Source organism: Gambusia affinis, linkage group LG23, assembly GCF_019740435.1.
Source record: "Gambusia affinis linkage group LG23, SWU_Gaff_1.0, whole genome shotgun sequence".
NCBI classification, from domain to species: domain Eukaryota; kingdom Metazoa; phylum Chordata; class Actinopteri; order Cyprinodontiformes; family Poeciliidae; genus Gambusia; species Gambusia affinis.
The window spans coordinates 17,918,868-17,944,773 of NC_057890.1; the positions used below are offsets into that span (position 1 = coordinate 17,918,868).

The window sequence follows — 25,906 nt, forward strand, 5'->3', positions numbered from 1 at the left end:
CACGGTTGGAGTCCAGCATCATTAAATCCCATGAAGAGTCTCCAGTAAATAATCGCTCCTCTGTCTGGTTACAGGATCAGGATGCAGAAAGATATTAGCTGCATTTCTACTGGCAGTATTTTAATTCTTAAAAATTTATTAGCTTAACAGAAATATACCAGCTAGTTTTGGTGGGGTTTTTATCCGTATTGAATTTGAACACTTTTTATGCACCATGAGTCACATGATCAAAGACTGGATGTTACTACTGGCAGAAATGACAAAAAAGAAGAAAACAGGAAGTGGTTGGAGGTTGATGGCGCTGCTTGTTTTATAATGACTTATGACTTACTCAAGTTTATTAACATCTAATTTTAATTTTGTTTGTTTATCTGCGACTTGCGAAATTTTATTTAGTCAACATTAGTGGAATATTGACAGTTTTTTGTACATTTATAATGGAAACTCAGCCAAAGACGTTGTTTGTCATATTATCACTGAAGAAACATGTTTATATCAATAACTCAAATCATGAAAATCATTTTACAGCATTCACTGTTGGAAATGATTTTGTGCATTCCAGCAGACATATTTGTCATAAAGCACCAGTTTATGACTAATTTAAATTTAAAAATTCATTAGATTTTATAAGATCTCATAATTTTACAGCCTTAGAAACTTTCTCTTTTGTCCATTTCATGACATGCTACTGAGTTTCTCAGTCTGAATTAGTTGTATTTGCAGATTCAGCAAATGGCTAATATCTGTTTGAGATAAAAAATATTAGTTAAATAAAAATACACAATTTAAACATTCACAGTTTTACTGGGTTGGTTGGAGTCCATGTTGGATCAATAACTCTTGTTTTTTACCATTTCTGTTTTCGTCCCATCCTCTCCTTCCACCATTACCCCTCCAGTTAAAGGAGTTTATCCAGTCCAGCGGCGTGGGGGCGGGGCCTGCGCTGCCCCGAGCGTTGGAAATCGTAGAGGGGAACGTCCGTTGGCACCGCCTCCACCGGCGGCACTTCTACCAGTGGCTTCGCAAACCTCAGAGCTCCACCTACGGCTAACGCTCCGCCGGCTCGCTGGAGCGAAGCTAACTGCACTCTGGCTGCTAAGCTAATGCACTTCTAGCTAACGGACGCACTCAAAACAACTGGCCTGACTGGTTAATGGGCTGGTTTCTGAACTGGTTTTGTTTTAAAAGAAGTTTAATGTGTTCATCGATGGTGTTTCTCAACATGAAGCCCTTGTGGTCAAATTGTGCTGTAAAAACGTGACAACGGTTGATCCAGCTAGGGGTTAGCTAGCCTCAGATTTTATATCCATCAACAAAATAACAACCAACAAAACGAAACAACAAAAACTTCAGAATTTAAAGAAAACCAGAATGTTTGGCCGAATACACCCTTAAGCTTTTCAAATATGTTTTATTTCTTTACCTGGAAAAAAGTACACTGATTGCTAACATCTTGAATTTAATTAAACATAAGCCATATAAGTGATATAAAGTTTAAATGGTAAACCTTTTTCGTTTTAGATGTAAAAACAAAATAATATTTAATAATATTTAATATTTAATATTTCAGTTTCCAAATGTCTCAATCAGAAAAATCTAACAGAGTTGCTGTGGTTTTGAGAAAGATCTGAAACCTCTTAAAATTAGCAGGAATGTCTGTAAGTTGACAAGTTTAGAATTTTAACTGACCAATCAGAACACACGAGCTCATCGGACCACCAGTTTGGACCAATCAGAGCAGACGGTTCTTAATTTCAAAGTTGTCACTGAGCTAAACCTAAAATCTAGTTTAACCTGAAAACTTTCTGAACAAACAACAGTTTTGTCTTTAGAATTAGAAACCTTTCTGTCAGAGATTCAGTTAGAATCTGACTTTTGTTTGTTTTCTTTATTTAAGCAGCTTTAACTTGAAGCCATGTGGATCTCTGCTGTAATTATCACGGTTTCAACCAGGTCTCCTCTGTTCACAGCACTCAGAAAACTCATTCAGACTCATTACCGCTTCGCAGCTTGAAGTCAAAGAGCAAAACCTTCAACAGTTTGAGGCTTTTGTTGCTTCAGAACGAGAAACAAAACAAGACAAACTAATAAAGATGACAGCAGCCTGAACACTTAGAGCCCTACATGTGCAGGAATAATTGTTCTCTGATGAGCGACGATGTTCTGGTCGGTCTTTTGTTTTAATGAGCTGCAGAATGTTTGAAGATTTCAAAGAGAAAACAAAACAAAAATGGCTGCAACATGAAAGACACAAAGCTGTCAGACGTTTTGTTCTGCCAGGTTGGAAAATAACAGGTTTGACAAACATTTGAAGTCTAAATGTCCGACAGCATTTTACGACAAAGCTATTAATTATACATGAAAGTATCAATTTTCACCCGTTTTTCTGTTTAAGGCAGAGATCGACTTTCCGTTTATAAATTCAGAATGTTTACGGTAGAAATCACTCATTTTTATTTAACAAGGAAACTTAACATTTTATGACCTGTAACCCAAATCCAGTTGAGTTTCACGGTTAAAATGTAAATCAACAGAAAGAAACTGAAAGGAAAACATGGATGTTGTTAAATAATTTCAATATTTTCTCTTTCATTTTCTGGATTAATGTTACAGATCAAGATTGTTTAGGAAGTTTTTCTGTTTAGTTTCTCCAAATCAAATAGTTGCTGCTGTGATTTTGAGACTTTATGAAGCTGCAAAGTTTTATTGTCATTAAAAACGATCCAATCAAAGTGATGGCAGTAAAACACGGTTGTTTTAAAATAGTTTATAGCCATTCATCCCACACTGCAGAACCTGGCAACCTGATTTTATGGACATTAGATGATGTTTATTGGCTGAATCTTTATTTATTTAAAAATACATTTGATCCATTCGATATGGATTAAAAATAAAATCTGATTTTCAATTTGAAATTATTTCTTTTCCTTCCCTTGTTTGTAAAAAAATAAATAAATTAGAAAAAGTATCTTTTATTATTTCAGTCATTCCTTCTTAAAACAGCTTTGAAAACAAGATGGTGGTTTTTGGATGAGCTCAAAAAACTGAAATATAGAAAAAATAGATTTTCCAAAACTCTTCAAAAACAAAAACTTGATAAAATTGCTTTTATCTCCAGCCACAGTTTCCATGAACTTTTATTAAAAACTATTTGAGGCAGTAAGGAAGCCAAATAAAAATCTTCCAACACGATTTTAATCCGTTTCATTTCCTATCAGAACCACAGGAATAAAATCCTTATTTCTAATAGTAATAATTCACTGATGATCAAATACATATTGGGAACAATTTGAATCTCTAACATCTCGACCAACTCGTTTTGTTTTTCTGACCCAAGATGGAGGATAAAATCTGCTGACTCAGCTGATCCCAGCCAGGTTAAACATTTGATTGTTTTATACGGAGATGGAAATATACTGGTTCTGGACCGGATCGGACCTGGTTCTGGACCGGATCGGACCTGGTTCTGGACCGGATCGGACCTGGTCCTGGACCGGATCGGACCTGGTCCTGGACCGGATCGGACCTGGTTGTGGACTGGATCGGACCTGGTTCTCGACCGGATCGGACCTGGTTCTCGACCGGATCGGACCTGGTTCTGGACCGGATCGGACCTGGTTGTGGACCGGATCGGACCTGGTTGTGGACCGGATCGGACCTGGTTCTGGACCGGATCGGACCTGGTTCTCGACCGGATCGGACCTGGTTCTCGACCGGATCGGACCTGGTTCTGGACCGGATCGGACCTGGTTGTGGACCGGATCGGACCTGGTTCTGGACAGCCGTTTGGACTTTACAGTGAGACCGCGTCCTGATGGACCTCAGACTTCGGCTTCTCCGGTTTGTCGGCCATCTTTGTGGACTTTGGACGTATCTGGTTCTCTTCAGCGCTGTGGAGTCTTTGGACGCATTTTTGGAACAAATCACGAACTTTACTTGGATTGTACCATTTATTTTGCTCTGGAGAAACTAAACTTTCTGACGGATCTTGACAGAACATTTTCAGAACCTCGGACCGGAGAAACCTTTCTGAGTTTTTCCTCTGCTGTTTGATCAGCTTCGATGTTCGTAACTGAGCCATATAGGAATGAACGGGCCTGCCTCCTTCTGTACATGGTGTCCAGTGATGTGTGAGCGTGATGAAGATGATGATGATGATGATAATGATGATAATGGGGACGGATAATTATGATTCTGGTCATTAGAAGCTCTAATTGGACCAGGAGGAAAGGCAGAGCGAATGACGGCGGCTGTGATTATTGTTGACGACGTGAAAAAAGCTAATTACTGTGTGCATTATCAGCCGTTAACGTCCAGTCAGGGAAATCGGGTTTACAGGCATTAAAAGCACACCACATGTACAATAAACACTGTAAAATATACAAATGTGATATTTAAAGAGAAAGTGCAATCTGAAACTGTTTGTGTTGGTGAAAATGGTGTTTATGATGACTGAAGGCGCACGATCAAAATCTGAAGGAAACAGGAAGTTGCAGGCAACACTTCAGCCCCACTTCCTGTTTACATTGTGTTGGTTTCTTGTGTTGGACCGTATTAAAACAAAAACAACAAAAACGATTCTGTTTGCCTGAAAAACCAAAATAACCAGATGGAAATGTTCCAGAGAGGCGAGTTCCTGTCCTGGTTTCATCGAGTCGGTTGATGTGGTTAGCTTTTTGTTCCTGGTGAAGAACGGAAAGGAGATGGAAATGTATTCAGGAGAAAAAATGTTCAAACCATCTTCTAAAGTGGTGCAACAGAAAGACTGAGAGCTTTTTAAAAATATACAGGAAACAGTCACAACATTAGTGGAATAAAGTCGCTGAGTTACCAGGAGAAAAAATTACAACAAAATGTTTTAATGAGAGCAAAGCTCAGATCAACTCCAATCAATTTTGTACCAATAATAAGTTGATACAGATTAATTTACTTATTTTTAAAACTGACACCAAATCATAACTTTACAACACACTCAACATTCCTCATTTTATTTTGATTTTAGTTATAAAATTAACACTTCATTTTACTGATGTTACATTTTTAATCACATTTTTCTGACTTTTTTCTCATAATATTCTCAGCAGAATAAAGGAGCTTCTTTTAAATAATTTAACAATTTTTTAAAAAGTTCTGGTAAATGTTTTCTTTTATAACAACAAAATTGTTAAAAATCTACCACAGGAATTAATGCTTTTTAACATGCATATTGAAGGATTATTTACTTAAATCGAGCTGTTAGTGAGTCTGTCACGATACCAGATACAGCTGGACGATAAATTGTCCCAGAAGTTATTGTGATAAACGATATTATCGTAAAGTAATATCATGATAATGGGATCGTAATAAAAACACATTCTCAGATTCTAATGACCAATTAACGCTGGAACAGAAAAACTATTTAAATATCCAAACTAAACAAATAAAAATAATTATGAAGTTTCTGTGAACAACATCGTCCTTCAAAGAAATGGCCAGTTGAGAGCAAAACACCGAACTGAAAACTTTTATCACCAGTTTTTGGTAGAAAGAGAGAAAAACAATAAATCAAATGGAAATTAATGAGTTTGTTTTCATTTATGAGGCGATTAATTGATTTATTGCTTGAGACAAAACTAGAAACGTTTGTTTTGTCGTTTTTCAGGGTCTCTGTAGGTCTCAGTGGGTCTCTGTGGGTCTCTATGGGTCTCTGTGAGTCTCTGTGAGTCTCTGTGGGTCTCAGTGGGTCCCAGTGGTCTCTGTGGGTCTCTATGGGTCTCTGTGGGTCTCAATGGGTTTATGTAGGTCTCAGTGGGTCTCTGTGAGTCTCTGTGGGTCTCAGTGGGTCCCAGTGGTCTCTGTGGGTCTCAGTGGTCTCTGTGGGTCTCTGTGAGTCTCTGTGAGTCTCTGTGGGTCTCAGTGGGTCCCAGTGGTCTCTGTGGGTCTCTATGGGTCTCTGTGGGTCTCAATGGGTTTATGTAGGTCTCAGTGGGTCTCTGTGAGTCTCTGTGGGTCTCAGTGGGTCCCAGTGGTCTCTGTGGGTCTCAGTGGTCTCTGTGGGTCTCTATGGGTCTCTTTGAGTTTCTGTGGGTCTCTATGGGTTTATGTGGGTCTCAGTGGTCTCTGTGGTCTCAGTGGGTCTCTGTGAGTCTCTGTGGGTCTCAGTGGGTCCCAGTGGTCTCTGTGGGTCTCAGTGGTCTCTGTGGGTCTCTGTGAGTTTCTGTGGGTCTCTATGGGTTTCTGTAGGTCTCAGTGGGTCTCTGTGGTCTCTGTGTGGATCTCAGTGGGTCTCGGTGGGACTGTACCGCCCCGTGTTGTGTCGCTGTTTGCTCCTGCTGTTAACATGCAGCTCCACATGCGGCCGTCTCCAGTGGACGACCCACATTAACATGCATCTCTGGTGTCCACTTGTGAAGGGTTCCTGCCTTTCTACTCTAAATGCAAATAAACACAACAACCTGGCAGCTGTTAGGAGGCGACGGGTCGGGTGGAGGGGGGATGCTTGTTCTCAGCGAAGCGCCGTATTATGTCGCGTTCCCCGGATGGCGATCGGCATTCCTGATGGCGTTCTGGGAACACCTGAGTGCCGCTGATAGCAGGATTTTGACAAATATTTCTGTGGCTGTTATTTGAAACATGTCATCTGGGGAAGAGGTGTAAACAAAGCATGAGTCCATGAACTGATTGATTTCAGAGCTCCCTGTGAGTGGATGTGAGCCGACTGGAGAAAATTAGCTTTTTGAACTCAGTTTCTTTCTGAACAGTTTCTTTTCTGCGCTGGATGAAAATCCGGCAGCAAAGTAAAAATTTCTCCCTCTCACCTGGACAAATCAAACTTTAACGTGTCGTAAACATCCTTGAACATATTAAACATGTTCATTACCTACAGAAAGTGAGATTTTAGTCGGCTCCTTTAGGGCCTCTGTCACTTTAAATCCAATAAGCTGCTGCTGGCCACGCCCCCAAACGCAACATTCACACTCACACATGAAAATGGCTGAAAGATGCGCTTTTATGCAATCGTACGTCTTTGAAAAGCAGAAGCGCAAACTCCTGCACAACCAACAAGAATCCAGGAAAACACTCATCTTTTCCAGCAGCCATTGTACAGCACATAGAGCGGTAAAACCAGCTGACCAAACATGTTGGAGATCAGATTGGGTTGCTAGGTAATGGACAGACTGAGTCTGGACTTTGACTAGGCCACCCTGACGCATGCACCTGCTCTGAGCTGTAACTCCGGCTCTGTTTACTGCTGGATTCTTCCCATCAAGTAAATTACAGAAAATGTTGTTTATAAAAAAATGAAATCTTTTTTTCTTTAGTTTCCAGTGGTTCTGTAATGTGGAGGGCAGAGCGCCGCATGCCGAGCCGCCATGATTGTTATGTTGTAGTAAATAGTTTGAATGTGATGAATACTGGCTGCCAAACATCAGAGCCGCTCTTCTGGAGGAAATTGACACCTGAGTGAGTGGAGATGATTTTAGCCTCTTCCTCTCTGTCATTACTGGAAATCATCCTGTTTAGTCGCAGCCCTGCTCCAAACCATCCAGACGTTTCTGCAACCTTTTAAAGTTTTCTTCCACAGTTGGTCTTTCTGTTGGTTTCTCTGGGTTTTCTTTGTTCCTGGTTCAGTTCTAGACTTCAGAAACTCAAACAAATGGAGGACAAATTGACTGGTTTCAGCTAAAATCCAGTTATGTCTGTCAAACTCATTTCACCTGCAAATTAGGGAAAATTAATGTAAAATAATAGTTGGTTCTTTAAAGGAGCAGAATTATGTGTTAAAGCCAATTTACAGCACAAAAAGTAACTATGTTAATGTTAGTTGTTGCTAATGTGCTACATAAATGACATGGAAGAAATTTTACTTTGTAATTTGACGGTTTGAAATTGAGCCTCCTTTATAAACCAGAGTAACTTCTACTGTGAGCTCAGCAGATGTTTGCTAATCGCTGCAGGCTAGTCTGAAGGAGCTGAGTGGGGGAGGAGCTGCGTCTCGAAGGCGGGGCTATGTCCACCCAAGTGTTTTTGTTCCTTGGTTGCCATGGAGATTAAAGGACTTCTCAAACATGAAAGAGTCAAAGTAACACTGCAGGTTTGTTTTAGATGAGGGGAAAACATCATAACATGATGGAAAGATTTTTTAAAAAATTACATGATGCTGCCCCTTTAAATAAGCCATAAATGTCTGATGGATCCAGTGAACGTAAAAACAAAATCTGATTTGCCGTTAGAACAAGTTTATAAGGAGCTACTTTTCCATTTAAAAGCAGTGCTTTGGTATTTTTCTCAGCTCTCATGAACCGTTCAGCCTGCTCTCTACAACCGGCGCCAGCTGATACTTTAGCCGATCCAAACGCCGTTTCACTCAGAGATGTTGGATAAAGTCCATCGTTCCTCCATTACCAGCAGGATGAGTTACTGCCCCGCCCCCCTGTGGGCAGGATGCAGCATCGCTGCCAGGAGCGTCGGGATTTAGATCCATCATCTCCTCGCCTGCAGCAGGACGAACGGTTCAACCCAGGACATCACGGCTTTTAAAGGTTTTATCTCCAGACAAAAATCTTCATAATTCCTGGATGTTTGAGGCTTAAAACTCAGAGAAACATCTCTGCATGTGTTCAGGATGTTTGGCAGATCATCAAGAGAGAGAAACTGAATTTGACCAAACATTAATGTTATGGTTTAGACGAGGTTTTAAAGGAAGTGATTTCACTAAAGGCAACTTTAGTGAAGCTCCTCAATAATCTGGGATTTCAAAACTGTCTGTGGTCCGAGAATGAAGCTGAGAAATTACAGAAAAACTCCTTAACATGCTAATTTTGATAAACTACATAAATTTAGAAAATGTTTTGTTTTTGTTTTTGTGCATGTAAGAGTTTTTTTGTTTTCTACTGTTTCTGTCCGCTGGTTAATCTGACACTAATTTCTGCGTCCTAATCCAATCTCATTGGTCGCTGGAGAAAACTGTTGAAGTTTTCAAGTTGAGCTAACGGGAGTTAGCATATCAACTTCAAGCCTAAAATAGCATCTTGATGCTAAATGCTAACGTTAGCGTCCACGGCTTTTATCATAACAGATTAACAGTAACTGAAATAAATAAAAACTAAATCAAATGTAGAAAAACTTAATTTTCACACTTTTATTTTTTTATTTGAAACTAATTTATTTATTTTGTTTATTTATTTAATCTCCACAGAAACAACTTTTTTAACATTTATTTAATTTTCCTTTGGCTTAAAAAAGTATTTTTCAGTTGAATTGAATTTTGATTTATTTTTTTTAACCAACAGAGGAAAAACAAAAATAATTTTTTACATCTTTCTCTTTTTTTCACATTATTTCTTTTTGTTTGGACTCTGAAGGGCAAGTAGAAAAAAAACTGATGGGACTTTTTTTTTCTTCCATCCAAAACAAGAAAAGAAAAAACATTTTTAAAGTCTTTTCTTTACTCTTTAACAGTATTTTTACTGAGTTTATTTCCTTAATTAAGGCAAATAATTTCATAAAGGACAGAAAAATAAAATACTTTCACATTTTACTTGCTTAAGCCCTGATATTTTTGCCATTTTCTTCGTTTCCTAAAATATTTTAATTTTCTTTTACTTGCACAAAACTTATAAAGTGAACAGAAAATGAACATTTAGTCAAACTCAGAAAACGTCTTTTTCTTCCTTTGAGTTAAAGTAATGTTGCTGAGGAAAAAGTTGGTTTTACTGTCGATTATTGATCGCAGACGCCTCTGATGTAATCACAGTTTTGCGTTAATGTGTGAATTCTGCAGAATGAAAACCGTTTCTGCTTCTGGTTTTGTGTTTGGATCATTAGGAAGCGTTTAGAACAATCATCCTCCCAGCAGGCGCTCCGATTCTCCGCCGGATCGACTCCTAATCAGTTCTGCAAACAAAAACAGGCAAATATCACTTTGAGCTTTAATGTCTGTTTAAACTGAGAGACTTTAAAATGTTTGCAGCAGGAAAACTTTCAGTAATTCTCCCAGGATTTGCTTTGTGGCTTGAATAATTAAGCAGAAACAAGTTTGTTGTTTCCGACGCCACAGAGGAGCGGCGGCTGATGAGCGTTCCCACCGGTGAGCGGCGGCGGCGTCGCTCTGACTGCCGCTGGCCCACTTTTCCCAGAATCCCCGGCAAACCGCAGCTGGAGGAGTTTTTACTAATTTGACGGAGGGAGGAGGAAACGTCGGGTTCAGGGACTGGATCAGAACCAGAACCCCCAGAGCTCAGAGCGCTACGTGTGTTCGACGTCTCTCCAAACTTCTTCCACAGTGATGAATGACGCCGCTGCTTTCCCACGGCATCATGGGAAATCACTCCACGGAGACTCGGGAGCGGTTTTACCCTCACTGTGAGGTCGCATCAGGAGGAAAACCAATCCTGCCAAACCGGATCCGTTCCTTTCGCTCTTCTAATCAGCTTTTAGAGCAATCAAGGTGTTTTCATATGAAGACGTCAGAGAAACGTCTGGAGAAACCGCAGAAAGGCGGCGGTGTGTTTGTGGGCGGAGGCCGCTGAGATTAATGGCGCCGGGAAGGAAAGTGACAGAAAGAGAAATGAGGTAAAACAAAGACAGAGAGGGAGACAGAGGCAGAAACGGAGGAGTGTTTCTGTCTTCTGGATGGAAATGGAAGCGAAGGAGTCGATGCTTCACTTCATCTGAGGAAAAACAGATTCACCCCGAGAAGAAAACTGTTTTATCACAACTTTATGGCAAGACAAATTATTTAAAAAATACAACTAAACGCTTATACAGAGGTAAAAGCCTGGTTCCATTTGTGTCTGAACAGTCCGAACTTTGACTAGGCCACTCAGAGAAAAAACAGTGACAGGTGGTTAAGTTCTCCAGCTTAGTGTTTTTGGCCCTTTAGTCCATAAATGTTTCGGTCAAATTTCCATATTTTCACCTTCCTAAAATAATGGCTGAAGTTATTTTTGGCCAAATGTAATTTTTCATTTTTCTAAATCATCTTTTGGAAATGAAAAGTTGGTGGTTTTACTTTTTTAGTTCAGTTTCATTAGATAAACGGGACTCATTCTTCCAAACAGCCAAACTTTCCTGTCGTGAACTTTGACCTTTAGCCTGTTAACTGAGCCGCTGATTTATTTCCACCTTAACAACTCTACATGTTTGACCTGATTAGTCACCTTTAGCTGATTCCACATGTTGAAGATCGAAGGGAAATCAAAACAAAGAGACACTCAGTCGCTCTCCTTCATTTAGCTCAGACACTGAGAGAAAAACTCATTTCTGAAGCTCCATGTGCAACAAGGTCATTGATTTTCAATGTTGTTTGTGAGCATAAAGTTTAGCTGATAAGAAAATCTTGTCTTGGCTTCAGTTTTTACTTTTTATGGTTATTATAAAATGGAGCTGATATGTTTATTAATAACCCTCTAGTAACCAGGAGCTGCATCATCGCCCATATATGGACTCATTTCCTTTTTAATGATTTAGTTTCATACTTGCAGTGTTCACAGGTTTTTGTAGCTGTAGGTGTTTTTAACCTTTAAGTAGGTTATTTTTTCATGTAATTATGAAAAATTCAAAGTGTAGGTTGTGACTCATCAGTTGGCAAAGAGAGAGAAGAGGCAGAGAAATGGTCGTTATTATTCTAAATGTCTGGAAAACCTTTTTCGATAAAACTGAGTGTAATGGAGGACAGGAAGACGGAGGGCAAAACAGAGAGAGTATCGTAATTCATTTTCTGATAACATGCAGGAGACATGGTTGCCATGGTAATTACTTTACACCACTGGGAGAATAATACATATATTTTTTTACTATTAATATTACTGGAATAAGCTGAAATAATAAAGCTGCGCTGCTGTAAATACATAATAGATCAGCTCCATTGTGCATTATTGAGCCGTGTTGCAGTTGGACGTTTGAAGCCGGAGTGAGATGTTCGCATTGTGCTCGGCGCATTAGTGGGGTTGGAGTTCAGACAGGCGTGATGTACTGGCAGCTTTTATTGATCTCAGCGGGACGAGAAGAACCACAGAGATCAGATTCTTACAACAGGACGGATCTGCTGGAGCAGCCCTGCAGACACGACTGCATTTATTCAGATTTATTCCAAATCCAAGTTTTATAGTGCAATGTAACCCCTTGATCTTATTGCTGCAGTGATTGTTGTAATTCAGCGTGTCGTGTCGCTCTGGTTCGGGATGTTTTCAATATTTCAATTGGAAAAAGATTTAAAGGTGCCATGAATGCAAAGGACGGATTCCAGCTGTTCATGTTTGGATATTTTCAGCAGCATTAATGCTAAAGCTCACTAATGGTGTTAGAGATAGAAGATAAAATTACAGTTTGACATTTTGAAAATAAAAATAGAAACAAGACAATTAAAAAACTTGATTTGATTAAAAAAGAGGTTTTTAGCTATATTGAAATTGGTTTATTTTGATCAAAACAGGATGTTACTACTGGTGGAGACATCAAAGAAGACAATGACAGGAAGTGGAGGATGATGATGACGCTGCATGTTTTTAATGACTTCTCATGTATTCATGTGTGATTTTAATTAATTTTTTTTTTTTAATTGAAACACATAAAATGTGAAATTGTTTTGTTTTTTTATAGACAACGTTTAGTGCAGATTTGCAGTGGAAACGCAACCAGTATAACATCAATGCCACAACCGTTTCTGAGCTCTTAAAGGTGCAGGTACGCCCTAACTGACACAACGCTTCTGCCTTCACTGCAAAAACTCAAAACATAAGTACTGAAATATTTTAGTGCTTTAGCGATAATATCTTAGCATACTTTAAATAAGAGAAAACTAACTTACAACTAACTTTTCAGCAAGTCAGTAATTCCTTAATATTGGCTAAAGTTTGTAACGGACCAGTTTGTGACGGACTGGTTTGTAATGGTCCCAGTTTGTATTGGTCCCAGTTTGTAATGGTCCCAGTTTGTATTGGTCCCAGTTTGTAATGGTCCCAGTTTGTGATGGTCCCAGTTTGTGATGGTCCCAGTTTGTAATGGTCCCAGTTTGTGATGGTCCCAGTTTGTGATGGTCCCAGTTTGTGATGGTCCCAGTTTGTGATGGTCCCAGTTTGTGATGGTCCCAGTTTGTAATGGTCCCAGTTTGTATTGGTCCCAGTTTGTGATGGTCCCAGTTTGTATTGGTCCCAGTTTGTATTGGTCCCAGTTTGTATTGGTCCCAGTTTGTATTGGTCCCAGTTTGTATTGGTCCCAGTTTGTAATGGTCCCAGTCTGGTTGTTTTCGTCAGAAACCTGCCGACTGATTTTCCCGCCATCCTGCCTGTAAAGCTGGTTTCTCTGCTGACGGCGGATTATTTCCTGAGAAAACCAACAAACAGATGATTTGACTTTCTTTCCTTCTTCTGTCCTCTTACTTCTCTGCTCCTCCTCCTCCGTCTCCCTCGTTCCTCTTCTGTCGTTTCCTTATTCCTGCTAATCCGACTTTGTTTCTGCTCCTCGCTGCTTCATTTCAATATGAATGAAAGCTGAGCTGATTTTCTTCGGGTCGAGACACATCCAGGATTCATTTGCAATTTTAATTCAATTTCTGTTTGACTTCGCTCACATTTAGACACCAGAGCTGGACGCCATGTTTTTATTTCACTGATTTTAATGTTTTCTGCTGGTGAGGAGGTTTAATGTAAATCAGGATAATACTCTTACAGGTTCAAACGCTTTTACTTCACTTTGTTTACGTCTCAGAGGATTTGTCTCAGTTTGTAGCTTCAGCATTTTCTCGTAAAGCTCATAATTTATGCTGGATTATAACTAAAAATGAGTTTAAACTGAAGAGGCTTTACAGGTAAACCTGATGTGACAGTTTAAACTTTTGAACATTTAACTCTTTACACTCTGATGGTCCAACATTCAGATTTTATTTTAAGACCTCAAAGGTAAAAATATCACCAAATTACCAGATTATTGTCCAATTTATTTAACATCCTTTCATTGGATGTAAAAGGATTAAAGTCCAAGGAATAAAGTGACTCATTGTATATTTTATATGCTCTAATCTGTCTTCGGTAGCGGAGTACAGGGAGACTGTAGGGAGAAAAAAGGAGTAAATTTCCACCAACAAATCTCAGAATATTTCTTAGAAAAAATAAGAACATTTCTGAGTTTGGAAAGTCAAAAATTTGTAAGAAAAAAACCTCAAGAAATTTTCAAAAAAGAAAAAACAAGAAGTTTTTTGAGTCTGAAAAGTTGAACATTTGCTAGAAAAAAAATCTGAAATTTTTAATCTCAGAAATTTATGAGAAAAAAAACATGAAAATTTCAGTTTCAAACCATTTTTGACTTTTCCAACTCAGAAATCTGTTTTTTCTCTGAGATTAATCTTTTCCTGATTTTTTATAGCAATTTTAGAAGTTATAAATTTCCAATTTTGAGGTTAATCTCAAAATTTCACATATTTTTCATCACATTTTCAACTTTCCAAACTGAATTTTCAGGGTTTTTTCTAGAAAATTGAATCTAAATTTGAGTTTTTTGGTGTCGTTTTTAACCGTCTGCAGTTTGTAGAAATTTACATAATATTTTCCCATTTATTTATGTCCTTTTAAATCACTGGATTTAAAACAGAATTTAATAATAATTAATTTAATTTAATTCATAATCTAATTTCCCTCTGGGATTAATAAAGTATTTCTGAATTTAATTTTGAATATCGATTAAAATGAAAGGAATAAAGTGACTTATCGCTAATAATTTATTTTTGTTTCCTGTTGTCATGTATGCAGTCAGACTGTAAACAGTTTGTTTCCTTAAAAAGGTGATTTTAAACCATGTTCTGCTCATTTTATCACCTTTTTCTGACTGATTTATTCATATTTATCTGATCTGTTTGAATCTCTAAGTGATGTCAGACTCATGTTAGCTGCAGCTGAACCATATGGGATTTTAATTACTTCACTGACCTTTAATTAGTTCCAGAGAATAGTGCTGAGTGAGTAGCTGGTAATTAATGAGCATTCAATAATAATTCATCAATTTATTTCACAGCCAATCAGGATGAAGGTTGAGCAGACCAGAAGAAGGAGCTCAGAGGGACTGGAAATGTTCAGAGGGAAGTGGCTGTTTCATAGGGACACGTTAAGAAAACAGGAAGGTGTGTGTGTGTGTGTGTGTGTGTGTGTGTGTGTGTGTGTGTGTGTGTGTGTGTGTGCGTGCGTGCGTGCGTGCGTGCGTGCGTGCGTGTGTGTGTGTGCAGTAATTACATCAGCAGTCATGGTTGATGGATGATTGAGGTTCTATCTGCAGCCGGAGGCCTCAAACGAACCCCAGGATTATTAATCTGACATCGCTACAACGAGCTCGTCTGTAGGAAAAGCTGCTGAAGATGTGAACACATCTGTGAAAAAGTTTCAATGTCAAAAGAACTTTAATGCATGAAAGCAACAGAAACCGTCGTCTGCAGCTTATTTAAAAGAATCACACGTTCAAACAGACGTTCAGCCCATCTGTGCTCTGAATCTTCTGGTGTAAATTAAATGGAATAAACATCACACACCTTCACGATTCTATTTAACAGACGGCAAAAACTGCAGAATGCAGCTCAGGTTACTAAACTGGACCAAATGTTGCATCTATTACAATATAAACCACTTATGGCTTCGTGGGAAGGTTTGCTGCTTCTTATCTTTAGGTTTCGAGATTTTAAGCTTCATGTCTTGGATAACGTTCACCACAACATTTATCTTCCCCTGAACAAGTTGATAAAAGTTGAAACAGGCTGGAAACTTTCCCTCAGTACCAATGATCCGATAAGAACTTTATCTGGTTCTGTTTTGTTAGACGATCTGATAAAATCATTGAAGCATCAAGTTAGACAGCTAAAAGAACCGGTCCGCCGGTTTGGTCCGGTCCAAAGTGGGACTTTTTCTTTTTTCTAATTTGTAACCATTATGTGAAAATTATGTTGCTTCCATTGGACAGAAACGACGAGTTGGGACAGAGATCAGCAAACTTTGGGCCGATTCACGTCCAGCAGGACCTGCAGCAGGAGCTTTAGCAGCAGTAGCTTTAGCGGCAGTAGCTTTAGCAGCAGTAGCTTTAGCAGCAGTAGCTTTAGCGGTAGCTTTAGCAGCAGTAGCTTTAGCAGCAGTAGCTTTAGCGGTAGCTTTAGCAGCAGGAGCTTTAGCAGCAGTAGCTTTAGCGGCAGTAGCTTTAGCAGCAGTAGCTTTAGCAGCAGTAGCTTTAGCGGTAGCTTTAGCAGCAGTAGCTTTAGCGGCAGTAGCTTTAGCAGCAGTAGCTTTAGCGGCAGTAGCTTTAGCAGCAGTAGCTTTAGCGGCAGTAGCTTTAGCAGCAGTAGCTTTAGCAGTAGCTTTAGCAGCAGTAGCTTTAGCGGCAGTAGCTTTAGCAGCACTGAAGGGCTCATTCTTACCCCAAACCGCCACGGTGGCTCATGAAGTCCAAAACGCTGAATATTTCCTGTTGGTTTGGATGGAAGCTGCTCTCTGTTTACACCAGAAGTGAAACACAACAGAGTTTGTTTGGAACCGGACCGAGACACCAGGGTTCTGTTTCCCAACGGGGGAAATAAACTTTGGTCCATTTGAAGGAAACTGAGGGTGCATTCACACCGGTCCAGTTGGGTCTGCTTTAAACCAGCTCCAGTTTGTCTGGAAGGTCCGGTTCGTTTGGGCAGGTGGGAATCAAACTGGTCGCCTAGAAACCTTGGTCTCTGGTTGAACTGGTGCAGTTTGAATGTTTATGTGAACTCTAAGTGGACCGGAAACCGCTGCAAAAGCAGGAAGTGGACTACAGAGCAGAGCATTTTGGGTAAATGCAACCAAAACAAACATGCTAGCTCAATGCTAGCATGAGACAGGCTCGTTATCTTTTAGCAAATCCAAAGAGAAATCCTCCAACCGCTAAAATCAGACGTCACTCCATTTGTTCTCAGTGTCTTCAGAGGTTTTTGTGTTGTTTCCTTCAGTGGTTCCTGGTGCAGCGCCCCCACAGGCCAGGAGGGGAACTGGTTTTTTAAAGGGTTTGTTTGGTTTGACTCAGTTAAGTGAAAAAGAACCACAGCAGCTGGAAATCAAACCGAATCTACCAAACTATCTGGTGTGAAAACACTTTAATCTGCTCCCAGTTTGCTTCCCTGAATGTACCAGTGAAGGAAACAAACAAACTGGACCCAGTTCCAGATTCAGTTTCCCTCCAAACAAACTGGGAACTGCAGTTTCAGCTCAGACACTAACTCTGGTTAAAGTTAACGTGTTGCACTAGAACCAAATGTTGCATATCATTTTATTGCATATAAGCACCTTGTAGCTGTTGAAGTTCTTGCTTTTAACATTGACGACGCGTACGAAGCGTCTCATTAAATATACATTACCACATCTACGTGCAACGCCGCCAGTCGGCTCTGGTGTGAGAAGATCTAAAAGCCACTAAAGTGTCACCTTCTGCACGCTCCAGTTCCTTGAATGCAACACCTTTCTTCTTTGTCTCTAATGAGCAGTTTCAATCTCTGGCTGTACTGTAATGAAACGTTGGTGAGACGGAGAACGAGAGCCTCTATTCTCCGGCTGTCACACTGCAGTGGGCCTCACTCACAGTGTGTGTGTGTGTGTGTGTGTGTGTGTGTGTGTGTGTGTGTGTGTGTGTGTGTGTGTGTGTGTGTCAGATATTAGCATATCAATGGAGCTCACCTCCTTCCACCCACTCCTCCTCCGTCTCTGTAATTGTGGCTGATAATCACACGAGCTCTCTTATCAACACGCGCTCTCTGACATGCGCGGGGAACAAAACAAATTGAGTCGCCTCAGTGGAAGGAGACGTCTGAGAGGAGGAAGGCTGCAGGGCGATAAACAGACCAGCAGACACGGCGCGCCTTTCCTCCTCCAGATAAATCCTGAAATGAAATTCAGAAGCAGGGAAGTGAAGTTTGGTGCCTCCCGCTGCTGAACTTCGCTGCGTTTGCTTCACTCCAGCTGTAATTTAGGAGCAGCTTCTCTAATGGCGTTGATGCCGCTCTGGGTAGCAGCCTCAGGCCTTCAGAACCGGAACAACGACTTACAGTCGGCGGCGGGAAAGTTTTTCATTTCTCTTTACCTCCGACATCACAAACCTGCCTGAGAGCGAAGTTAAGTACTCTGATTAAACGCGGGAGAACACGGCTTTAATGGGAAACTGAGATAAGAGAAGAGAACGAGGCGTCGGATCAGGAACCAGAGAGTCATGGTGATCAGCGCCGGCCTCGTTTGAAGTCAACATTAAGATTTCCCTTTGAAACCAACACAAATAACCGCTGGTCTGAAGCGTTTCCTGGCTGCTGTAGATTTCTGAATGAGTTTAATTAAATATGAAACAACGACTCTCCTGTACTGGATCAGATATTTAACATCCAAACCTTTTATTGGGTCGACGCTCTTCATCACCTCACGTCTCCAGTTTCTCTGGACGTTTCAACAGTTCATCTATCAGAACATTCAGCTCTTTTTGTCATTCCAGAGTTTTCAGTTCCTGAAATGTTTGAACATTTTTGCCTCATTGAAATACAAAGAAAATCTCTGATTCTGCCAACTTTGTTTTCTTTGACAGTTTTTTACTTCATCCAGAAACTCAACAAAAAAAAAAAAACACACAAGCCGTGAAGTTTTGTTCACATCACTCAACGTTTTGAGATCTATTAGTTTTCTAATGTCACCATTTAGGATTTTTGGCTCTTCGGTTTTACAGTGTAATCCGACTGTCGCTATGGCAACGGCCGCTTTGTCAAAGTCACTGATTTTTCTCAAACAAAATGCTGCTTTTTGTTCAAATTTTACTCTACAGAAATAATTCATACATCAAAACGTGGCCACTGATGTCTGCTTTATGGAAACAGAAACAATAATTGCTGCAGGTTTTACAGTTTTCTTTAAAACTCTCTCAGATCGCAGGAATCCCTCCTCCAGTAGGAATGTTTTCACTCATTCTCGGTGCAAAGGATCATTTTCCAGTCGCTCCGTCTCTCCAATGGCAGCATGTAGAGACATGAGTCACGTCTGATTGGTAGTTTAAAACGTCTTGGCTCTCATGGTTCAGTACCAGTGGATCCCAGTTTCAGCTTTGAACTGGAACTGGGATCCAGTCTGTTGGAGGTGATAAACTCCATGTCACTCAATGGACTTAACTCTTCAGCTGATCAGTTTTTCTAGTTATGTTTACTTCTTGTTTTGTTGTGTTCAAACAACAAAACAAACATGTTTCCAACGACGCCATGAATTGTTTCCGTCACGTTCCCCAAGTTGGAAATTACTGGAAAACCTTCTGACATCAGAGCCTCGTCCACCTGATCAAACGTTTAGTTTCTCCAAACCGACTGGAAAACCGACGAGGTCCAAGAGATTTTCCTGGGGAACAGATCCGTATCGCTGTCGCTGTGATTTTAAATTGAATGGAGCTGAAAGAGTGACGGGCCTTTCATGTGTTTACAGCTGATATCCTGTTGGTGTCTGCCGAGGTTCAGGCTGATAAGAGCAGAAGAAGCTCCTTAATAGGACGAGATGACACGCCTGATATCTGCAGCATGTGGGAGGCCTGAAGCCTCCGCTGTGCGTTTCCCTGTCAGCCGGAGTGACAAACAGATACTGATCTGTCTCACACACAGAGACCCGTAATTATTTAACCGACTGGTAGCAGAACCCGGACAGAACAGCCAGCATTCACCCTGCTGGCGGCGCCGGGTCTGGAAACCAGCCGCTCCTTTGGAGACGATGTGGTTCTGGTGGCGGGGAAACAATTCGATTTAATTCGGAACATCGTGACAAGGTCCGAACATCGTATCGATCAGGACGGAGACGGGTTCTGGTCCGAAATGTGTGAATTGACTTAAGAGCAAAAGGTGGATCTGCTGGTGGATCTGCTGGTGGATCTGCTGGTGGATCTGCTGGTGGATCTGCTGGTGGATCTACTGGTGGATCTACTGGTGGATCTGGTGGTCGTCATTATCCACAGAGAAACGGATCCAGAGGATTTATTTACTTTTTATTCCTAAATGCTTCTGGTTTCACTCCCATCTTTCCACCGTCCAAAACATCTGAATTGTGACTCTTCCAGATGTGGAACCAAATCATATCTGATACTTTTCAAAGTGTTTTGTCACATTTTGCTCAACGTTTGGGTCGTCGATGTCAGAGATGCATCATGATTCTGCAGCAGAAGAAACCAGGCGAAGTGAATCTGGACATAAACAACAGCTGGAAATAAAAGTGAAATTATGAAGGAAGTTTGTGTCAGTGAAGCTCATCACAGCTGGATCCGGATTTTATCAACTTCCTTCATCTGGTTCTGATCCGGTTCTGATTCTGTCCACTTTAGATCCATCCATAGACGACAGCAGCCATTATTACTGCTGTAAACATTGGACTGCTGCCTGACGGCGACCCTCTGCTTCTGCTTCTTCTTCTTCTTCTTCTGCTTCTGCGGATTGCCTTGAAATGATCCGTCGTTCACACAGAAGTCTGATTTCAGGACGAGGAAACAAAAAGAAAAATGTGAATTGAGCGTGATGTCACATCCTGTGGCCAAAGTGGAACAATTTGGTTACGTTTCTTCTTAACTGAAGTATGGTGGTGACTGCGTCATGCTGCGGGAAGAACAGAAAACATTTAGTAGAAATCTAAAGACGTTCTAGTTGGTTGAGGTCCAACTGGAACTGACGCCGATCCTCAGTTCAGGAAACGTCAGTGTTTTGTTTGACCACCACAAAGTTCTGACCCAGAACTGACCCGGTTCTGTCCAGAGGAACGGGCCAGAACCGCAGCAAACTACAACACAACCTGCTTTTTGTTTTGGCATTTAGGAAATAAAAATAAAAATACACAAAACACATCAAAGAAAAGTTTTAAATTTCTTTAAAAAAATAAATGATTATTATTTTTTCCCATCTTGTGTAAATAAAAATAATGTGTAACATATTGAACACCATGTTTCTGAATCATGAATACAAACATTTTCTGGGTTTTAAAAGGTTTTTATTTCCCTCCAGCCATCTCCATTCAGTCCTGTCATTTCAATCGTTGATCAAACACAAATACTCTTAAAAGCTTAACACAGTTTTTCTATTGTTAACATCGAAAGCCTGGATTATTAATGAAAGAAAAGGTTTTATTTAGAAGATTATGCAGAAAACTGTCAGAATAATTGAGCCACGAGTTTAAAATGAATTTCTTTTACATCATCTCTGCATTAATTCAGTCGCCTTTCTTATGGTTTAATCGTCGGCCTGCCAGCAGCAGGTTTATTAGCATCACAATGTAACATTGAAGCTACATTTTAGCCTCCTGATGCGTCCGATTGGCTGTCAAGTCTTCCTGCGACTTCGACTGTTGGGCGTTTTAATTTGCAGCAGGCGGCCGAGTTAATGGAGAAACACTTTTCTGTGAGGTTCCTCCAGTTTCTCTGTAATGTTTTGGTTCCTCCTGGTTCCCGTCGCAGAGCACAGGGAGGGTAATGGAGGTCACTCTGCTCCGTCTCCTCACCGCCGCTCATTTATCTCCACACTTTATCACCTGCTCCACTTAACCTGCTCAGCTCTTCCTTTAGTCTTTTTCATTTGTTTCTCTCCATTTTTTAGGCTGTGATGGATTTTGTTTTATCTTCTTCTTCTATCCTCCCCTGCAGTCGGGTTTGGACCCAGAGAGGCCCGGCTCAGACAGTATACATTAAACATCCAGTATGAGAGAGGAGATCAAAGCGCGACAAACCCACAGAGCAATCACACCCGAGATAAAAGCAGCAGATGAAATGAAAACCAAGCGAGTCCTGCTGGAAGAACTCCGCTTTGAGTCCGACATTAAGAGAACTTGATGTAAACAAGCAGGTTTGGATCTTCTGTAAATGTGGTTCTGAGATCCAGACGGCTGCAGAACCTCCGCTGGGTTCTGGGTCAGATGTTCTCACTCCTGGTGAAGTTAGTTTGTATAAACACTAAAAACACAAAACCTTTGTTTATTCTACTGGTAGGACTCGATTAAAAGTTTAAACATTTAATGGCAAGATTTGTAATTAATTAATCACATTTTCATCAAATCAAATTTACAAAATAAACAACATTTACAACTAAAAGACATTTTTGCTGCTAAAGTATTGAATAAATAGACATACAGGCTCAACAACAGAAATATTTATTGTTTATAATCTGTTATTGGAGCAAATTGTTTTATTTAATCCCTGATCATCCATGGAAGTTCTTTAAAAGTGTGGATGCTAATGTTAGCGTTAGCATCATGTTTAGCATTGAGACAATAGTTATAACTGATCTGATCTGAGGTCTGTATGTGAACCAGAGTTTGATGCTTTCTGACCTCCAACCAACCAACCAGAACAGACAGACTGGAGTTGATGAAGCAGCTGCTTGAATGCAGCCCTAAAGTCCAGTTTGTGTTGCTGTTTTGTTCTAAAATCCCAATAAACACATTAAAGTTGAAGGAAGGTTAGAGTTTAATGAAGCAACGTTTCAGTGGAATAACGGATGATTGCAGCAGTAAAACTGAACAGAGAACCAATAAAACATGTTTTTCTTATATTAGATGAGTTTTATCTCATTTCATTTTGAAAAATGAGCCCAATAAGTAAACAGCTGAGAATCTAATTTAGCAGCATATTCACCTGGATCCATTTTGTTGTGTGGTTGTATTGAATCCCTTTGGCTCTGCCGGAGCGCTGAAAGGTTAATGCTGTTTCCCTCTAAAAGCCCTTTTTCTCCTGCTCTCCATTAGGTGTTGATGCCTGTTATTGCAGCCTCCCGACTCTCTGCAGGTGCAAACAGCTTTTATAAATAAAGAGCTGTGATATAAGTAAAGTGCTGCGCCATTGTTGCACTTGTTAGAGAGGAGAAAGTGATGCTTTGCAGTAAAGCGTCCAGCCGTGGCGAGCCGCAGTAACTGGGCGAGGGCGTGGCCTAGTCAAAGGAAGAGCTGCAGCTCAACAGAAGCAGTAAATCTGTTGTTTGGAGTCTCATAGATTTCACAGTTGGTGCTGCTGATGATTTGATGGCAGCTGTTTGTTTTTCTGTGGATTTTAAAGGTTAGAAATGTTTTTATTCAAAGAATTTCACCAAAATAATCAGAAAAATCTGAGATTATCCTGGATGGAACTTTGATTCAACTCTGGTCACCATGGAGATGTCAGTCTTCATCCAACCATACATCCAACCACACATGCAACCAACCATCCAACCATCCCTCCCTCCCAGACCCTGACGACCTCAGAAGCTCCATTTTCTTCTCTAAAGGTTTTTTCCGTTCCCAAACGTCTCGGTTTAAGAGCCAGAGTCCAACTTAACAAAAGCCCCACACCATAATCATCCCTCCACTAAACTTTACATTTAACACGATGCTGTCCGGCGAGTATCTTAGTGCTGGTAACTTCCAGTCTGAGGCTCTGAAACTGGATTGCCAGACAGATTTATTGCTCAAGAGAAAACCCATTTCTGACGTAGAGTTGAGCAGCAGCAGCATCATGTGATGCTGCATGAAGCTCTTTGCATTTGGTGAAGTTCAATGGTTTGGAGTGTTGAGGACATAATTGTGGCTAATTACTGTATTCACAGCTTTCAAAATCATCGTTTATGGCTAAATGTGCAGCTGAAGTGAGTTGATTTGGTTTATTTTGGCGCCGTTTCAGCCTCAGATCTCATCTCAGCACGTCAGCTTCTTCAGAAATCATAACTCACAACACAGTAACACAAACACGGCGATGAGTGGAGGAAAATAAATCAGCAGAAAGGAAGACAGACGTACAGTTAGACAGTTCAGCTCCGTGGCTGTTTTCTGCCTCTTCTCCCTCCTCTTGTTTTCCTGTCACTCGTCCGGCGCTGCCATTACTCACTCTGGGAATGTGATGTTTAAATTGCTGTATATTTTCCCCTTGGCAACACCGATCCTTCACGGCGTGATTTACAGCCAGGCCACGTACTTCACACAATGTTTGTGGAACATTTCTCTGAGCTTTCAGGCTGTTCTCACGTTGAATCATAGAGAACAGGAGGTCCAGGGAGCACAGAGGTGAAGGTTCGCCTGACAAATTGTAAATAAAATCATGAGAGTGAGTCATGTGGCTGGTCTTAAGGCTCTGAAAGCCACGGAGAAAACTTCATAAAGATGCTTTCTGTTCTCTCCAGCCTGAATTGGCTTCTTCCCTTCACTGTCACTCAGTCACCAGTTGCCAGCGTTGGGCAAACTTCCCTGGAGGCAACTTGACATGTCAGATGAAAAGACTCTTGTTTGTCCTGAAGTCTTTTTCTCTGCAGCTGAAGGTTTAAAGTTGATCCTGAAAACTGGAATGTTTTAATCAGCAGGTGAAACCATTTCAGTGCAAAAGGATCCACTTAGTTTGACCCACGACCCCTGATGTGCTGCTGTTTGGTTGGACTTATTTGGTACTTCAGTCTCAAAATGGACGTCCGCACAAAAACCAATCAGTCGCAAGAAAACTGAATGAAGAAACGGGGCTGGTTGTCTGACTCATCGGTTAGTTTCTGTTTGGATTGAGGGAATTGAAGACAGAACATGTTGGCCTGTCACAAAATATCAATTAATCACATGATTAATTAAAACGAGCTCAATAATTTATCGTTTCTCTCTTTCTACCAAAAACTGATCTTCAGTTTTCTGCTTTGGTCTCAACTAAACATTTAAGGACAGTTTTGTTCTCAGACTCCAGAATTCATCTCATTTATTGTTCATGTAGATTGTTTACATTTTATTTTGGATATTTAAAATGTCCTCCAGTTCCAGTGTTAAATGTTCATTAGGGTTTAAAGTTGAAACTTTTTGCATGATTAGTGTTATTTTACCTGAAGATGTTCTCAAAACAACAACATTGTTTATCGCTGCATAAATTCACAAGACTGTCAGTTTTTGAGCTCAGACTCGTTTTCTAAGACAAACGGCTCTAATTAATCAGATCATCCAGACACTGAGAAAGCACCTGGTGACAGTGGAGAGGAACAACTGACTTTTAACGTTCAGCAGAACCAGAACCTGGCGCCAGATTGATGTTCTGATCCAAGAGAATGTTTTCAGAGAAATTTCTTTCTGAATTTAACGCAGAAAGACGGTCGAGTTCATCGACTTCAGAGAGAAACCATGAAGCTGTTTTAACACGGGAAAGATGCAGCTGGTCTAGTCAAAGTTCAGCAGAGCTGGAGGTTGTGACAGCTGATGGTTTCATCGCTGCTTCACTTTCTCTTTCTGGGAAACGTTGTTAAGTTCCTGCAGAAAAGTATTTACACCCCACAGTAGTTCTCTAAATAAACGCTTAACAGAACCGTCGGCCTCAGTTTGGTTACGATACGATACGATGCGATACGATACGATACGATACGATAAATGCCCTTTTCTAATTTTGGGTCCTTTTTTCTCACTCTGATTTTTTTTTAATCAAAAGAAATTTTGTTAAATTTTTTTCTTAATTAAACTTTTCCAAACTCTAAAGAAAAAACTCATGCAGACAGATTGGAGACTAAAGATTTTACGGACATGAAGCCTGGTGAGACACTGCCACCTGCAGGTGGGAGGTGGCATCACTTAAACCCAAAGTGTTTTTTAAAAGGCTGGTTTGTGTTGATTTTGGGACCTCTGCAGAACAATTTATGAAGAGATTAAATTAAAATAAAGGTGAAATCTTTGATAAATCTGGATGTAAATATATTTTGTGTTGATAAAATCCTAATACATCCTTCCAGGTTGAGGTTTTATTATGATGGAAATAACTCATTTCTCTCAGTTTGTTTATATGTTTCATTCAAAATGTTGTTTTTTCTTTGAACATTTAGAGAACAGACAGAAGGAGAAACATTTGGTCCACATCACTGTTCCTGCCAACTGCTCTCTATTATACAGTTACTGATAAAACAGAAGCTGCTTTATTTCACTCCTTATTTGAACCTTAAACTCTGAGTCTGAATTTAAACATGTTTCTA

General features: G+C 40.3%; 1 protein-coding gene across 18 annotated transcripts in view; it reads left to right on the plus strand.

Annotated features, from left to right (window-relative positions):
- LOC122826410 (thyrotropin-releasing hormone-degrading ectoenzyme-like) overlaps positions 1-25,906 on the plus strand; it is a 185,169-nt gene that overhangs the window by 141,583 nt on the left and 17,680 nt on the right. The window contains exons 20-22 of one of the 18 annotated variants that reach the window (XM_044108221.1): positions 12,583-12,666; positions 14,989-15,094; positions 15,247-15,486. The exons of 8 other annotated variants lie outside the window; for them this stretch is intronic. In XM_044108221.1, coding sequence (XP_043964156.1) covers positions 12,583-12,666; positions 14,989-15,094; positions 15,247-15,284 — 228 coding nt within the window. In that variant the 3' untranslated portion in view covers positions 15,285-15,486. Of the gene's footprint in view, positions 1-898; positions 3,250-8,272; positions 8,523-9,807; positions 11,290-12,582; positions 12,667-14,988; positions 15,095-15,246; positions 15,487-19,415; positions 19,823-21,603; positions 21,939-25,906 lie in introns of those variants that run through there. 9 more of the 18 variants (XM_044108234.1, XR_006369788.1, XM_044108224.1 and 6 more) reach the window with 9 other exon arrangements.